This window comes from Lissotriton vulgaris, chromosome 11 (assembly GCF_964263255.1).
Source record: "Lissotriton vulgaris chromosome 11, aLisVul1.2, whole genome shotgun sequence".
NCBI classification, from domain to species: Eukaryota; Metazoa; Chordata; class Amphibia; order Caudata; family Salamandridae; genus Lissotriton; species Lissotriton vulgaris.
Window position 1 is genome coordinate 1080645283 of NC_141699.1, and position 18513 is coordinate 1080663795.

At 43.7% G+C, this 18513-nt stretch overlaps 1 protein-coding gene across 1 annotated transcript in view; it reads left to right on the forward strand.

The window, feature by feature from the left end:
• LOC147684163 (prohibitin-2-like) overlaps positions 1 to 18513 on the forward strand; it is a 57635-nt gene that overhangs the window by 17097 nt on the left and 22025 nt on the right. Inside the window, exons 4-5 of the mRNA XM_086942603.1 lie at positions 8483 to 8586; positions 13733 to 14083. Of these exons, the coding sequence (XP_086798729.1) occupies positions 8483 to 8586; positions 13733 to 14083 (455 nt within the window). The remainder of the gene's footprint in view (positions 1 to 8482; positions 8587 to 13732; positions 14084 to 18513) is intronic.

Here is an 18513-nt window from a genome sequence, read left to right on the forward strand (position 1 = left end):
CCTTCTCTTTTTGAAACTCAGGAGCAGCAACATCGTCGTGGTGACTCCAGGCCTTTAAGTGGAAGCTTTTTTTCAATAATATACACAAGTCATAGCTGCTGCTTATTTATCTTATGCAACTAACAACCATTGAGAAAGCCAAAAGTTCTGACTTGTATGTATGATGTTACTTGTTGTAATATATATCTGAATGGAACGACAGAAGCAGCAGAATACAAGTCGGGCGGCACACTATGCTAAGCACAGATTTTTAGTTTATGTGTTTTTAATCCACGCCCTTAATTACATTGGCCACGCCCCTAATTACATTGGCCACGCCCCTTTGAGAGACTCAACAGTTTTTTCATCCCACTTAAAGCCCTGCACTTGTGTCACAACTTTCAGACACATAGCCAAAAGGGAAGGCTGCTCCACCGCACCGAACACACACACACTACTCCCTGTGCTATAAGTTCCGTGTTCTTGTGAATGACTGTCGATAGCAAGGTTTGTTTATGGCGTCTTCCGTTCGTCCATGTCACTCAGAACATCCCTGGTTATGGATCTGTCCTTTTCGGAGAGTCCAACAAGCCCAGGCAGGTGCCTCCTTCAAATATTCCCCTCATTCCCAGTGCGGTGCTTGCCCTGGAGACTTTTGTTGCATTTTGTGGCATGAGTTTTTCGAATTTCAAATAGTGCCATGACTTGTGCTGCTGTTTTTTTTTTAAATCATTATTTTAATATGTTTTTCATTTTGCTTTTATCTTTTGCTTTCCGTCCTTTCTGCGTTCTTTTGATTTATTTCTGTATTTTTTTGTTATAATTGTGCGTGGGAGTATTATACGAATGTAAGGTCATCGAATAAAGGACGTTTGTTCCTTGAACGCTCTGCTTCTTCTTCACGCGTAACAGTTTGTTTGCTTGTCACTCGATGTTCAAGAGTACTCTATTAGTAAAAGTTAAACTGTGTGGCCTTGGACCCCATAACGCATTATCTTTATTTTTCCTCTTTTAAGGGGTTTGTTTAATCGTCTGGACCTGGATCTTTCCTTGAATATTCTCTTCCTCTTTGGATCTCACCTTGGTGTCTCCATCAAGTTTACCTATTGCCATCAACTATGCAAAAAATCGTGTCCCTATTAGAGGTACCTGGTAGGCAGGTGTCAGGACTCCAAAGGATGTTTGATGGACAAGTGTTAGGTTTCTTGGGCATAGCTGTCATCACCTAACGTCCTACACGTTTATGCTCCCCACAGAGATGCGCAAAATAATTCCAAAATGCAGTTTCTATTGATACTTTCCCGAAGTCCTAGTCGGAGAAGTAATATTCAGACTTCGCACAAACGAAGGGTGCTAGTAAACATGATGGTGTTACCAGGTTCCAACGTTTGGCTATGCTGCCACCTTGTGGCACCAATGAAAACTGCTTCAGCAAACTGTTCAGCTCGGAGATACTGTGTTCGGTTGTGTTCCTTCCCGCACGCAAGCGGCCGCCTTCACAAGCGTTGACGGCGCATTCTTACCCGTTCTTTGAAGTATACCCAGAGGTCAGAGGAGTATGCATCTCTCCCCTCATGCTGTTCACAGTTTGACGCATCATGCGGCCTCCTTAGGGGTGCTTTCATTGGAATGTTTGAGGCACCTTTTTACATTTCAAAACTATACAGAATCTTCACACAATAACGGATTTATCTCACTGGTGCATCGTATGCATAAATGCACCCTTTGTTTATTTATTCATTTTAACTGCTTGTGGCTTTCATTTGTGTTGGCTTTGCCTGTGCTTGTTAACTTCCTGCTGTCCGTCTGGTGTGGCCCGTAATGTCAAGCAAGGTCGGCAGGAGGCTCTGATCTGAGACACCACAGGCTCAGAGCAATGATGTCCTTGCAAAGGTAACTTCAATCTGCACCAACGTCATAGGCGTCTCCCAATCCCAGCCCTCGCTCCTGGCCCGGAAATGCTTTTTTTGCTCCTTGTAGTTCTTTGCCTTTTCTCCCGGTCACTGCTCAGCTATAGAAATACCAGTGTCTGGGAGCTATGACAATACTAGTGTTTGAGAAATACCAGTGTTTGGAAGCTATGGAAATACTAGTGTTTGAGAGCTATGGGAATACTAGTGTTTGGGAGCTATGGAAATACTAGTGTTTGGGAGCTATGGGAATACTAGTGTTTGGGAGCTATGGAAATACTAGTGTTTGGGAGCTATGGGAATACTAGTGTTTGGGAGCTATGGGAATACTAGTGTTTGGGAGCTATGGGAATACTAGTGTTTGGGAGCTATGGAAATACTAGTGTTTGGGAGCTATGGAAATACTAGTGTTTGGGAGCTATGGAAATACTAGTGTTTGGGAGCTATGGGAATACTAGTGTTTGGGAGCTATGGGAATACTAGTGTTTGGGAGCTATGGAAATAATAGCTTTGGGAGCTATGGAAATAATAGCTTTGGGAGCTATGGAAATACTAGTGTTTGGGAGCTATGGAAATACCAGTGTCTGGGAGCTATGGAAATACTAGTGTTTGGGAGCTATGGGAATACTAGTGTTTGGGAGCTATGGGAATACTAGTGTTTGGGAGCTATGGAAATAATAGCTTTGGGAGCTATGGAAATACTAGTGTTTGGGAGCTATGGAAATACCAGTGTCTGGGAGCTATGACAATACTAGTGTTTGGGAAATACTAGTGTTTGGGAGCTATGGGAATACTAGTGTTTGGGAGCTATGGAAATAATAGTGTTTGGGAGCTATGGAAATAATAGTGTTTGGGAGCTATGGAAATACTAGTGTTTGGGAGCTATGGAAATACCAGTGTCTGGGAGCTATGGAAATAGTGTTTGGGAGCAATGGAAATACTAGTGTTTGGGAAATACTAGTGTTTGGGAGCTATGGGAATACTAGTGTTTGGGAGCTATGGAAATAATAGTGTTTGGGAGCTATGGAAATACTAGTGTTTGGGAGCTATGGAAATACCAGTGTCTGGGAGCTATGACAATACTAGTGTTTGGGAAATACCAGTGTCTGGAAGCTATGGAAATACTAGTGTTTGGGAAATACTAGTGTTTGGGAGCTATGGAAATACTAGTGTTTGGGAGCTATGGGAATACTAGTGTTTGGGAAATACTATTGTTTGGGAGCTATGAAAATACTAGTGTTTGGGAGCAATGGGAATACTAGTGTCTGGGAGCTATGACAATACTAGTGTTTGGGAAATACCAGTGTCTGGAAGCTATGGAAATACTAGTGTTTGGGAAATACTAGTGTTTGGGAGCTATGGAAATACCAGTGTCTGGGAGCTATGACAATAATAGTGTTTGGGAAATACCAGTGTCTGGAAGCTATGGCAATACTAGTGTTTGGGAAATACTAGTGTTTGGGAGCTATTGAAATACTAGTGTTTGGGAGCTATGGAAATACTAGTGTTTGGGAGCTATGGGAATACTAGTGTTTGGGAGCTATGGGAATACTAGTGTTTGGGAGCAATGGAAATACTAGTGTTTGGGAGCAATGGAAATACTAGTGTTTGGGAGCTATGGGAATAATAATAACTAAAGAGTGTACAAAGTTCCCCAGAGGAATAAGGATTAACAGAGTGTCTCTCTCACTGAAGGATGTGTATAGGCGTGCCGGGGAATACAAGGAATTCCTTATCGGAACTTAGGATGCCTCACACAACTAAAAGGCTGGACGACTGTTGTCATCCTACCTGATGGTTGTTTTGTCTCATCATTGGCCTCCTGCTCCAACGTCCGGCTGGCGGTGCAATGCCTGACGGGTAGCACGGAGTGCTACTCTTTAGTGGAGTTCTTTTGTTCCTGGCCAGTGGATGAGTGCGTGTGAGGGGCCTGGGGGGTGAAGTAGTGAGCGTGAAGGAGTGATTTAAAAAAGGTAAGTATAGTCCACTCAGACAACTTTATTCGTGTGGCTAACTGCCTTATTAAAAGAGTGAAGGGAGGGGTACCGAAGCTCAAAGTAAAGTAGTTGGGCTTCGTTCAACCCTCACCTATGGTGTGGTCAACATGTTTCATGCCGTATAGGCAATTCTTCAGGACCTTAACGTGCTCATAAACTTAAAAAAACTTATCCGGGCTGTCAGATGTAATATATACAACCTGCGTGGTCGAATGTACCAAGGCAGGATGGAGTCCTGCGTGGATGCCCGCTCTAAGAGAAGAAAAATAATCATAGAAATACGAATGAAAGACTAATCATTCTTTGCAGCCTCATATCCAATATGTAGGTCAGGTCTTAACATCAAGAAAGGGAAGAGCCATTTTCCCAGTGTATGTTGTGGCTCAATGGGGTCACAACTACGAACAGTGAGAGAGAGAAAGAGTGTAATCGTGCGTTTCATTGGAAGACATGCGTCAGAGAAACACTTTAAAATAATTATCTATATACAGTGTACTACACCCATTGCTTATTTGCCAATTCATGTGCCAAAAATACAAAGGGTTGTATAGTAGCTAAGAGGGTCGCCATATGTGCCTGAGAAGGGATGGGGGTAAAGGGAGCCCCAGTATGTGTTGATAAAATGTTGGTTCTTACCCACAATCCCTGGAGGAAGGTCCCCACAGACTGTCCTTGTGGGGCCTGAGCTGCTCGGTAATTACCTGGGAGTAAAAGAGGGATAGGTCGATAAAGGTACATTGTTCCGGTGTTCTGGGCACAAAGTGGTGGCGATACAGGTGGACCATGCCGACCACAGGGTAGTCTGCAGCCCTGTCACGGACCGCCGAGACACCCAAGAGAACAACATCCGGGCAAGGGACCCGCAGGTGCAGTGACACCGCGGGCACCGATCGGGCCCCAAACAGCGTCGCCACCCAGAGCCAATCACCATCAAGCGTACCCGACGGATGTTTCCGTCGCTACCAGACCTCGGCACCGCTCTAAGGGGGGCAAGGAGTCGGCTCGAAGCCCGACGGCGCCTCGCGGTAGGACACCCCCGGCAGAGCCAAGACCAAAGCAGTCCATCTGAGGGCAGCCCGGGGCACCGGGAGCAGAGCCACAGAAAGCTACCCCGAGAGAGCCGGAGTGCGGAGGATATCGCAGTCCAGCTCCAGTCAACCCGTCTCCCCTCCTTACCTTCAAAGCTCCAGGCAACCGCTTGTCAGCACCTACCCCTCCCACGGCGACGGAGTGAGATCCTTGTTGTTAAATAGCTATGGGAATACTAGTGTTTGGGAGCTTTAGGAATACTAGCATTTGGGAGCTATAGGAATACTAGCATTTGCGAGCTATGGGAATACTAGTGTTTGGGAATATGGGAATTCTAATGTTTGGGAGCTATGGGAATACTAGTGTTTGGGAGCTCTGAAAATACAAGTGTTTGGGAGCTATGGGAATACTAATGTTTGGGAGCTATGGAAATATTATTGTTTCGGAGCTATGGGAATACTATTGTTTGGGAGCTATGGAAATACTATTGTTTGGGAGCTATGGAAATACTATTGTTTGGGAGCTATGGAAATACTATTGTTTGGGAGCTATGGAAATACTAAAGTTTGGGAGTTATGGAAATACTAGTGTTTGGAGGCTATGGAAATACTAGTGTTTAGGAGTTATGGAAATACTAGTGTTTGGGAGTTATGGAAATACTAGTGTTTGGAGGCTATGGAAATACTAGTGTTTGGAAGCTATGGAAATACTAGTGTTTGGGAACTTTGGAAATACTAGTGTTTGGGAGCTATGGGAATACTAGTGTTTGGGAGCTATGGGAATACTAGTGTTTTGGGAGCTTTGGGAATACTAGTGTTTTGGGAGCTTTGGGAATACTAGTGTTTGGGAGCTTTGGGAATACTAGTGTTTGGGAGCTATGGGAATGCTAGTGTTTGGGAGCTATGGGAATGCTAGTGTTTGGGAGCTATGGGAATGCTAGTGTTTGGGAGCTATGGGAATACTAGTGTTTGGGAGCTATGAGAATACTAGTGTTTGGGAGCTATGGGAATACTAGTGTTTGGGAGCTATGGGAATACTAGTGTTTGGGAGCTATGGGAATACTAGTGTTTGGAAGCTATGGAAATACTAGTGTTTGGGAGCTATGGAAATACTGATGTTTGGGAGCTGTAAAAATATTAGTTTGGGAGCTGTGAAAATATTAGTTTGGGAGCTATGGAAATACTATTGTTTGGGAGCTATGGGAATACTAGTGTTTGGGAGCTTTGGGAATACTAGTGTTTGGGAGCTTTGGGAATAATAGTGTTTGGGAGCTTTGGCAATACTAGTGTTTGGGAGCTCGGAAAATACAAGTGGCAGAAACGCAGCCAGTTGCTTCGTAAGTTTGGAAAGCCATACTTAGTTGGTAGGTGGTCCGGTGACTGGCCAGTATTGTTTGCTGGAATCTTTATCCCTTACCGGTGATGTCACCTGCATTTTTCCCATTTAAGGGCAAACACTTATGGTGCCCTGGGGTCCTTTCTCGTAAGCTGGAGCACTTCAGCCATGCTTGCTGGTTCATGGAAACCAGTGTTTATTGTCCGACACCATTGCCCATGGGGGATCTTGAGTATCGAGTTTTTTTCACCGCCGCCTCTTTGCAGAGATTAGACCAACATATTTTGTGTGGACTTGTGCAGGCAGGAGGAAGGGATATCCTTCAGCATTGTTCCAGAGTTAGACAAGAGTTTTCCATGCCAGCTTTGCAATTTGTTTTTCATTTTAAAATTTCCGCAGTTAACATTTAGCTCTTGTTAGATCCTCGTCTGTCTTTAAAGACTAGAGTCTGACCTGGAGAGTTGCCAGTGACAAAGAAGATGTATCTCCTGGGAGGGGCATCTAGAGACCACTGTACAATTTCTTGGGTAGTTTCTCTCATTTACCACTGGTGTTTCAGGACCCTGAGAACGGTTGCACTACACGGGGTAACTTTGTTGGCCCATCAAGACTTTCTCTACTTCAAGGTATTGGTTTGGAACTCGAATACAGTATGACAACGTAATCCTACAGTAAAGTTGAGATGTATATTTTACTAGCGATAGACCTTTATTTCATGTTGAGGCAAGTTAGCTGTTCAGAAGATTAACATCACTGAAACCTTGAAGAATGCGTGTCATACCACCTCAATATCGACTCAAAACTATCATCTGACCATAATATCATCGCCAAAATATTATGGATCAAAACATCAACAAAAAGAATACTGCTGCGTGAAAGACTGGCAGGCCCAAAAGGGAAATACCCTCTTCAGTGCATTGACCATAATGGACCTCCATGTAAACCTCTGACCCATGTAACCGTCTGGGTCCCGTCCCAGACCAGATCCCCACAACAACAAGGGTACAGAGATTGTATCCATCAGACATACTTCTAACGATGGATACAGCAATGTATATATTATAACGTGTGTACTAGAAACCATGTAACTTGTAATGAACTCTTTTATAACCTCACAGATCATTTACCCATCAGTTATGGGGTGGATAGATTGTTTATTTTGTAAAAAGCTCTGATGCCCAAGGGTCTTGTTCGTGCCATATACAACTCTCAAATAAATAAATAAATGGAAGTTAACTTTGCTGATTGAAGAACCCTGTACGGATAAGGGCCTGGTTCCGGTAGACCTGCAGTACCAAAGTAGTGTTGCAGATGTTCTATCCTGTAGAAATGGAAGGTGACCTTAAATTATTGATATAGTCTTGAAAAATTTGATGTTGGAACAGGATAGCAAATGCACTTAATGAAAAATCTTGCAAGGCCTCCATTTTGTGTTGTGAGCGCTCTTTTAGCTCATGACAAAGCAGGGGATGTTCTATACAGGGTGCACCTATGTCCAGTTCACTGGAGTAAATTGAACGTATTTCTCTTTCAACAATTTGTTTCATGTTTGCGAGGTCTGTAGTGTATCCGCTTGAGCCTCTGTCCATGCTTTCTCTAACTGCTACTCTATGGATGCAAGCTCAAAATTACCTTGTCTTTGTGATAAAACATTTTTTGTAAGGGATTGGTATAAATACATTTCAAACCGGCCTTTAAATCCAGAAGTACACATGGCTATATGTTTCTGGACAATTTTTAGTATATTATCTGCTACAATTCTGATGTGTCCTTTCCATGGGTGGGGTCATCTGGTGATATAAGAATGTCAGGTCGATGCCTGGCTTCAGCTCTCCATAACATGACTTCTTCCTATAAGTTGGAAGGAAAAGGTAAGTGTTTAGCGGGCACTGATGGGTAGAACCCTGCCCCGCTTGGAATGCCTCACATTTATACAAAAACCTCCACATGAAGTAAAATAAAGTTCACCTACCCTCATAATGGGGCTGAGTGTATGGATTTAGAGCACCAGAACAATAGCAGTTGAGTACCCTCCTAATTATACCTCAAGAAAAATGAATCCTTTAGGGAGGTGTAGAGCTTACACTTGCTGGAGTACGTACTCGCAGTCTGAGTGGACATGGAGAGCTTGTGTGCTGAGGCGGTGCACTAAGACAGCTGCTTCTTTTAGGCTTGGCAAGTGTCTGTGTTTGTTTTGTCATCACTGTTCACCACCTCCTTTTTGTCTCTTAGGATCCCCTGGATTCAGTACCCCATTATCTATGACATCCGGTCCAGACCACGGAAGATCTCTTCCCCAACAGGTAGCAAAGGTGAGTGCTTGAAGGCCATCTCCTAAAACATCCAGTATTTGCAGGATACTACTTGGGTTTCACCTTTCATCCACACACAATCGATAGAAATGTGATCAGGTGATAAAAGGAGAAAAGAAATGTTTAAATAGCCATGTAGCTGAGAAGTTATTTATTAATGTTTTACTCTTGTTACTTACAAGTAATGTTATAGTTGGAGAGTTTCCCTAATCCGAAATGTAAACAAATTGTACCAAAGAAGGCCTGTGCTTGGCATCTTGTGAGAATAAGACAAATCTACGTTTTAGAACAGCTCATTGACTTTCATTGTTGCTCCAAAAGTTACAAGCCCAGGTTTTACTTCTACTTTGTGTCCAGTGCTGGAATTGAACAAAAATATACTCCATGAAGCCATATGTGCGGTTAAGGTGTGGCGAAGGGAAGGGGGTGGAGTCACGAAATGGCAACGGGGACAAAAGTGAAAGTAAATCTGTTCTAGATTACTTAATTGGCCACAAAAAGGCTGCATTTTAAATGTCTTCCGAATTTGACACCTGCTGCAGAGATTTTGTGTGCCCAGCAATCTTGAGGGGGTTATAATAGTGGTAAGATAATTCTAGTGGTTAACCTAGTTCTAGAAGGATCTGTGTTTTGTCAAGCCACTGTTGTGACTCCTAATGTAGCATAGAGGTTAATGTACCTGTTGCAAAGCACATTGTGTTGCACATGCAGATCACAGATTTGTATTTTGTGTAGATAGGTAAGTGGTATACTGCTTTGGACACCTAGCTCATTTTGTTACTTTCAGTTCTTAAGATGTAAATCTTTTAGTATAGCACAGTGATTTATTTACCGGCATCAAGGAGCTGTAAATCACAAACTAAGCCTTTTTGCCCTGCTGAGCACTGGATTGCAGGACATGCGTAGAAGGTGACCAGACGACTTCTTGGGAAAAGATGTGTTGTGAGTTCTTCTAAAGTGTAGAGTCTGTATGTTCCAGTTCCTGCTCACAATCTAAGCACACATCACCTGACTGTGAACGTCAGTTAATGTGATCTGTAAGACTACTTTCAGGACTTTCCGTGAGACCTTCTAAAGCAGTGTTTCCCAAACTGGGGTCCGTGACACATTCCCAGGGGGTCCGCAGGCAGCAGTTTTAAAAGCACTGCATAGTTCCTTGTAGAATTAGCAGTTTTCGAGCAGCAATAAAAGTGTCAAAATAACATCAGTGATTAATGTACTTGCTGGAGAGAGGTACGAGTTTTGTCCAGTGGCAGGTTTGACTTATCTAACATAGCATAGAAGGTTATTATGCCTGTTGCAAAGAACATGTACCATGCATTTTAAAAAACAGTATCTTATGTGCATAGGTCAGTGGGTTACTGCTTTTATCACAGAGATTATTTTGTTACTCTGCAGCTCATAAGAGACAATCATAATCTAGCACAGTGACCTATAAATGGTCAGCAAAGATCTGCTTACACACTGCATGGCACAAGTTAGTAACTTATGTTTTTTCCCAGTCTTTCATTATCCTGATGCTGATAAAGGAGTTTATTTGGGTGGAAATATATTTTTATTGTTAGTCAATGCTAACCACTGTTATGTTCTGAATCCTGAGTTTGCGCGTTTCCAGACCAAACTCCTACACTTTGTAGTCCCCTTTACCTTATGTAACATTTTCTCTACACTGATTTATAAGTATGTTTCATTGTCTCTATATATGTGTGATGTAAAGTGCTCTGAGATCCTACAATGGTATGAGAGATGCTATAAAAAAAATGAAATACATGTGATGGGGGCTGTAGAGAAATGAGAGGCACTGTTGAAGGGTGATAATAAGGGAATCATTGAATAACCCCAACAAAGATTGTTGTATGGTGGTGCATGGTAAAATCATAATTTACAATTCTTTAAAAGCTAATACAATTCAATATATAATAATAAATGTGTTGTAGAATGCGGCATTCTATCCTAAATGTTCTTGGGGGGGGGTAGGGGGGGCGGGAGGGGCAGGCGGGGGGGGGTAGGGCAGGGGGACAGAGGGGGGGGGGGCGGGGGGGGGGGGTTGGAAAGCCTCCCAAAGCCCCCTTTGTAGTGGTCAGGCTCACTCACTCCATTTGGTGTGCACTGTATGGGGACTGGTCTGAAAACATTTGCCAGGGCTGCTTTGTGTTTCCACTTTGGCCCTGGCAGGAGCCTTGTACTGCGAAATAAAACTAACCATTTAAAAACTAATCACAGAGATGCAGCACCAACCTTCCCATTAAAATGTTCAGTTTTTTGCAAACTCTTTCAATGTAAAATACTAAAATTCTTAGTAATTTGAGTATTTGTTTTTGTGCACCTGTTTCTTTTTTTCGAATTACTCTTTTAATGTTTGAAAATTAAATTGTACAAATTGCTGAGGGTCCCCGGCTTCTAGTGATGAGTCAGTGGGGGTCCTCAGTAGTCAAAAGTTTGGGAACCACTGTTCTAAAGCATTAAGTGGTAAGGTATTGGGAGACCTGATGTCCTAGAAAGAGGCTGCTGCATTCACAGGAATCCGGGTAAATGTTTGCATCCTTACAGCTTTTGGCTTGGATTGAAACATACTCACATACAGCAGCACTGAGGGACACACTGGTGGAATCTCCTTCTCTCATACATTCCAAACAAGCATTGGGAAAGCCAGCTTGCATTCTTTATTTATTTTGCAAACCGGAAAGTAGAAAACAGATTAAAAGTATAAATGCCGTAGGCTAAATGTGGTGTGCCTGAGATTGCAAAACTAGAAGTAAAAGATGAGACATTGCCAAAGAAATGTAAAAGAAAAGTGGAGAAGTGTAGCTCAATGGTTAGAGCGGCAGACCCTGATGCAGAGGTCTAGCCCGGAACCAGGGTTCAATACCCGCCTCGGCGGGTCTTGGGCTCAATTTCCTCGGACCTGATAATTCTTGCCTCTGTGCCTATTCTAATCATGGGTCCCACTCTGCAACTCTGGGCAATAGCTTGCTTAATCTCCACAACGTCCCCAACAGCGCTGGGATGCCTGGCTTCACCTTGGGGGTGCCCAGAAGTGGACATTTTCACAGGGAAAAAGCCAGGAAGGGTTCCTAAACTGTATACGGACAGCGCCGGGACACTTTCGTTGGAGGTAGCTGTGCGCTCTAGAAATGCTGGCATTTACATTTTAAATTTTTACGCTCGCCTGTAATCACGTATGCAGGCACCTCTTATAAGACATGGACAGCTACGCATCATTATGCCTTTTTTTATTTCCTTTTTTCCTTTTGGCTGAGTCAGCACAGGATTGCCAAAAATGTTTTTTGCTGATAGTGCACAGCAGTGGCGGTCAGACGTGGATCCTCTTTTGGACAGCGCTAGAAGGAATTCCTATTAAATATCTAAATTCACGAGTCCCATTCAATTCATTAAAATCAAGCTGCCTGCCGACTTTTTTCACTGTGTTGCTAAGTTTCATAATTTATGTTCATCAATTTGTACCACATACACATAAAATGTATTGGTGGCTCTTTTACATGCTGGTGTCTACGTCTTGAACATTCGTAAGGGAATAAACGTTACAAAAACATAGACCTAATCCTGGTTAGATACAAAAACTTTCTTTGTTTACAGAAACACAACAAACATTGGATATCACCTGAACGAAAAGCATCCTACTTATTTCAAGTCTGCTTTTCTCAAATGAAAGTGATCCCTTGTGTTTGATTTTGCTCATATCAAAACTCAGCCTTCTATTGCACTCCCTAAAAAGAGTTCTGATGGCCCCAGATCTCTCCTCCTTCTAGTCATAGCTTACACTTTTCGATCTCCTTGATTTTGGGACACTCGTTCTCTCAGAACTTTCCCAGGGCCCAAATCCGTATTCTGCCTTTATATCATCGAAGTATGGTTTTTTAAAATAAATATTCTTCTGTTCGGTCACAAAGCTTTATTTGCTAGGAGATATGCTGATTTTCTTAGTCCTCATATGTGATCTCCGTGTAATTTTGGTCTGGTGGCATTTGATACCCTGGTTACTTCCTGACTCCCTCTGGAAGTGACCTTGCATTGGACTCAAGCTGCCATGTTTTTTCTCTAACCTAGGTCTCGATATTCCTGCTCTCGTTTGGTAGCTCGAACGGCCCCAGTACCCATTAAACTGGGAAACGGCTGTTCTGGGACTCGCCGTGCTGCCAAACAAGAGCGAGACTATCTGGACCACGATTAAAGAAGAAACGCAGATTAGGATAGTACTAGGGTCCAATGGGACTCAGTTTTAAACCTGTATTTTAAACCTTTACAGCGAAGCATGTCAGTAGCCTCCCCACTATAACCCTCTAGGTTAATATCTCCACAGTAACAACCTTTCTCCAAATTTCTGCACTAAGCTCCCTCTCTCTCCACAATATTTCATCAATTATTACGAACGGGAAAGCTTGAGTAGGCCACAGGTTTTTATACCAAACCCTCCTCTGGTCGTATAACACTTTGGCTTATTAGACTCTCCTCCATCCCATGTAACACAATATCATTATCTTCCTGGTCGCTTTTTAAAAATGTCCTCCTCGTCTTCCTGTACACACTTAATTTTTTTACTTTTCTCTGTATCTTTGCAAAATGACAATGCTTGGCATTGATGGGTCACGTTGTAAAACCCATTGAGGTGGTGTTGACATACAAGTTGTTGTACACATTCTGCCAGTAAGGTACCTCTGTTTTTATTGACTTAGTATATGTCTCATTTATGTAAGTATAACACCGTTGTTGTTCTCAGTGTACCTGTACCATGTTTGGTCGCTGTAATAAAGTACTTCATATCGATACCTGTATTGCAAAACCTAATACCTTGATAAAGATGCATCGGACTTAATGTCCGAACTACTCTCCTTACAGCTAGAGCTTAAGAATCAGGACCCTTCACACCAACTAGGACATTTGTTGGACCCTATATTTGGGAACTGGACTGGAGTGCTACCTCTACCTCCACAACCGGTACCCTGGTCTGATCACTTCGTAATTCCGTTGCAAATACGGGTATCTGAGACCGAGCTTAATAAAGATAGTGTACAACGCTATTGATGTAGGAAATGGAAAAACTTTTCCCTTGACACCTTTATTAAGACACTTGAAAATGCAGGACCTCCAGGAGGGTCAGACTGTGAAACAGCCTATAATCAATTACAAAACTGTATTATAACTGCCCTAGATAGCACTGCCCCTATTCGTACTCTAGCGAACTCCAAGAGGGCAAGGAAATCTACCCCGTGGTTTAACCAGGAACTACAGACAGCTAAATCTGCATGTAAAAAACTTGAGCGGGAATGGAGAACTAATTTTTGCTCGAAAATCAAAACTCTATACAAAAAAGCACAAAAAGACTATAATAAAAAGATTCGAGTCACCAAAGCATCACACTATAATAATCGCATCGTGGAAGCAGAAAATTCCTCGAAAGAGCTTTTTAAGATCTTCAAAGAAATCTCTGTAATAACCACGGATAATACATCCCACAGTGATTCGGTGGATACTTGTAACAAAATCGCCAAGTATTTTGCCGGTAAGATCACTGACATTTATGCCAACTTCTCGGGTAATCTAACATCAGGCCATGACTTTGTTGAGAGGGAAGATGCCGCTCTCACAGAATCTTGCCTATGTAATTTTACTGTCCCTCCTTCTGAAATACTCATGAAAATCTGCCAAAGCATTAAATCTGGCTCCCCTCGGGATCCTGCTCCTCCCAAAGTATTAGGAGATAGTCTAACTGTTCTGGAGCCGCACTTTAGACATGTGCTCCAAGTTTCCTTTGCCTCAGCCTGTCTTCCTGAAGAATGGAAGAAAGCAATTGTACTCCCTATAAAAAAAAAACCAATGTTAGCCAGGACACCCTAGAAAACCTGCGACCCATCTCTTTGCTACCTTACCTAGCCAAAGTAGCTGAAAAAATAGCCAACACTCAACTCATGGCCCATCTCGAATCCCACAATGCCCTACACAGCTCGCAATCTGGTTTTAGGTCGGGCTACTCTACAGAGACAGCTCTCTTGAGAGTGACCGAAACTTTACGGGCAGGAGCTGGTGAAGGTCATACCATGGCTCTCATTATGCTGGACCTCAGTGCCGCGTTTGACACTGTAGCACACTCCATCTTGCTACAGTGTCTAAACAAAGCGGGGGTCACCAAGGAGGCACTGGGTTGGCTGAAAGCCTTTCTCACCAACCGCTGCTTTCAGGTTCAAAGAGGCACTCTCCTCTCTGACAGCATAGCCTTAGAACAGGGCGTGCCTCAGGGCTCTGCCCTGAGTCCCACCCTGTTCAACCTCTATATGGCCCCGCTGGCAGAGGTGGTCCAATCGTACGGCGTAGAGCTAGTCTCCTACGCCGACGATACCCAACTGCTGATCTCCTTGTCCCAAGCTCCCTCCTTAGCTGCTGACAACTTTAAAACCTGTATGAACGACCTTGCAGGTTGGATGACCCAACACTGTCTCAAACTTAACGGCTCTAAAACTGAGGTGTTAGTAATAGGAGGTAAGGACACTAGCTGGACCAAAGACTGGTGGCCATCTTGTCTTGGGCCTCTACCCACCCCTTGCAGGGAAGCGAAGAACCTAGGTATCTGGGTGGATCCCAAACTTTCGTTCGACAGCCACGTACAGAAAGTTGTAGGGAAATTTTTTGGGGTCATGAAAACCCTCAACCGTACCCTGGACCTCCTCCCGCTGGAGGCCAGGCGTACCATGACTCAAGCCTTAGTAACCTCATGTATGGACTACGGCAATGTGCTTCTTCTAGGAACTTCGGAAAAGAACATCAGGAGACTGCAGGTGCTCCAAAATTCAGCAGCACGTCTAGTTCTTAGACTACCTAAAAGAGCTGCCTCTAAACCTACCCTAGCTACTCTACACTACTTGCCTATTAGGAAGAGAATTCTATTCAAAGCGCTTCTCATGTGCTATAGAATTATCTCGCACAAAGCACTGTCCTACTTGTCTGACCTAGCCGTCCCCTACGAACCTAACGGAACCCTTCGCTCCATGAGGACAGGCCTTCTCAAGATCCCCCGAACTAAAAAATCCAGAATGGGAGGTCGATCCTTTCGTGCGCTGGCAGCCAACAAATGGAACACCCTTCCCACCAATATTAGGCTAGCAAACAATGAATCCACATTCAGAAAACTCTTGAAGACCTATCTTTTCGCCCTTTAGCTCCTCCTCCCTCCATCTGTACTCTGACCCTTCTCCACAGCGCGGGGACACGCCGGGAGGCGTCACCAGGCGCTTTATAAACCCCTTTAATAATAAAATAAGAATAATAATTTCAGTACCACAGTCTTTGTAAGTAGCTCACTTAGGGCTGTTTCCAAAGACCTAATCCAGAACTATCTATCCTATTCTCCGGACTCCTTCGCATACAATATGGAGTCCTGTATAGGGGTGCGCATTTGTGCACTTCCTTCTTAACTTTGCATGTCACAGCATGTGTTCCATCACATTCTTCCCGATGACATGCACACTGACGTGCAAAAAAGGAGCTTGTGTATCAAGATGTGCCTGTGCAGTGGCGGCTGGGAACTACTGCGCGGGGGGGCGGGTGTAGAATTACATTAAATAAATAAATTAAATAAAAACGTATTTACCGTGCATCAGCTGCCCTCCTTGCTCTGGTCCTACTCTTTGTGACGTCAGGGCTCCAGCCAACTCCCTTACCCATTCTGGCACTTCTCTCATGTTGTTAACCAGCATGATAGAAGCACCAGGATTGGAGGGAGCGCCCGCTGTTTGCGCTCCCAAGGGCACTGGAGGCCTATATTTGCTCCCAACCCAGCTGTCTTATGACCACTTGGTTATTAGGTTTAAAGTGCATATGTCTGGCTGGCCGTCTCAAGACGGCCAGCCAGTGGGACATGCACACTTTAAAGCAGGGGTCTTCAAACCGGTCCTGGAGGGCCGGATCCATGCCAGATTTTTAAAATTACTACATGTATCTCAATGGGGATATCCCAAAAATCTGGCATGGATCCGGCCCTCCAGGACCGGTTTGGAGACCCCTGCTTTAAAGGGTGCACAGGCAGCCCTCTGCCCACCACTGCTCCCTGCTGGCACTCAGCAGACCCCGCCCCATCCTGACACTCTGTTCAGGACAGAATGACGAAAAATAAACTGGTAATGAATTAACTTCATTACCAATTTATTTTTCATCTCTGTGGGCATTTTAGTGGGGCAAGACTCCTGCTCTATAATGGAGGAGCCGCCCCTGTGCCTGTGAATGCAGATGAAGTAGTGGCCGTCTGATCGAGGTATGCTTCCCAACTGGGGAATTGGCACCATTACTTCCATCACCAGTACGCTACTCACCACCTTCATTGTCTGCACCGAATACTTCTGGATTCCTCCACTTCAGTTTACACTTGGAACCTCCTTCTCTACAGGATACAAGAGCAAGACCTCCGCTTTACTTGGGGGGAGAGGAGGGGCTAGGGGTGGGGGAACTGGGGGGGTCACAGAGTGGTGTCGGTAATGCTGCAACTTGGAGCCAGTGGCTTTTGGCGACGCTTGTTGCTAGTTTGTAGTATAGAATTACACACTGAAGCAAAATTGTAATTCAGTCCTTTGGTCTCCAAAACCACACACACCAGGCTCATTCACAGGTAGCTTCAAACTCCCCAACTGGAGCTGAATTTCATACCAGCATTCCTTTTGAGACTTCAGCTTGTGAACATACAACATTTAAGTAGAATACAGCAAAGACTATGTAAGATACCTTGTGCCGTACTGAACACATACCCCATGATGCTGAATAGTACAGTTCAGCCCTTCGTTCAGTTGCCTATCCTCTTTGTGATGCGGTTTTTTTTCAGCGCACTCTCCTTCGTTTCCTTCATTGTGTTCGGAAGTGGAATTGCTTGCAGCCTAACCATCTTGTTTTTCTTTTTTCTTCAACCACCAATGTTAGTCATACACTGTTTTCATGGTTTTGCGTATATTTCCTCCTTGTGCTCCCTTTTGTACTACAACAGTAGAATTAGCAACGATGGGTTTTCTGAGTTCTGGTTTTAATCAGAACAGCATGTTAGGATGTGCCAAGACCACATACACACATGCTTGAGTTGGGGAGGCTGAACTACTTTGAACCTTCAGGTCAGTTAGAGCAATGCGCCCACTTGACAAATGCTTGGACTATTAAAGGTGTTGACAAACTGTTTTTAGGTCATACCATGACAGATTTGACTGAATACCTAACTCATTGCCCATTAGATTGCCGACTCCTCTACAGCCAATGCACATTTATTCCTTCAAGGACCTAATGTTGAAGGTTGCTTTTTAATACCCGTTAAGCAGTAGGCCAAAGTAGTGAGATTCAGTGCAGTGGCCAAAGAGTGTTGTTGCCAATGTCCTCAACCCTTCTAGAAGTCTTTATGTTGAATTATTCATTTTTCGTGATCCTGTAACACCAGCCTAGACTTTATAGTAGAGGCATGAAGACTTCCCATGTATATCATTGAAAGATATAAAGATGTAAGAAATTTTCATCCGCTTTGAACCTTGTACGCTGTATAGAGCATGGACACCTATTGGAAAAACAGGCTTTATTGCACAACTTGTACAGCAGGTATCTACCAGCATACAAGACTGCTCAAAAGGCCGAACGCCCGTTCTACCAAAAAGGAAGCAGCACACTTCATCCTAAATGGCAGAGATTCACAAGCCGTCATCTTGGTCCGCAGTGTATACATATACAATACTTTGTCGATATTCATGTAAGGTTAGTGGTGGATTCCATTTGCAGTCCACCCACCACTATCAGCTAGTGGGATGAACACGGCAGTGCGATTGTTGATTAAATTCCATTGCCTTTAATTCAACCAAACCTGTTCCATTTCACTCTGTAAACTGCTTCCCGGTTGAAATTACCTTCCATTGGCAATGGTCAAGCCAGTGTTGGGTAGCCTAATGCTAAAAGGTTAGTACTAGAGTCCAGCTGATT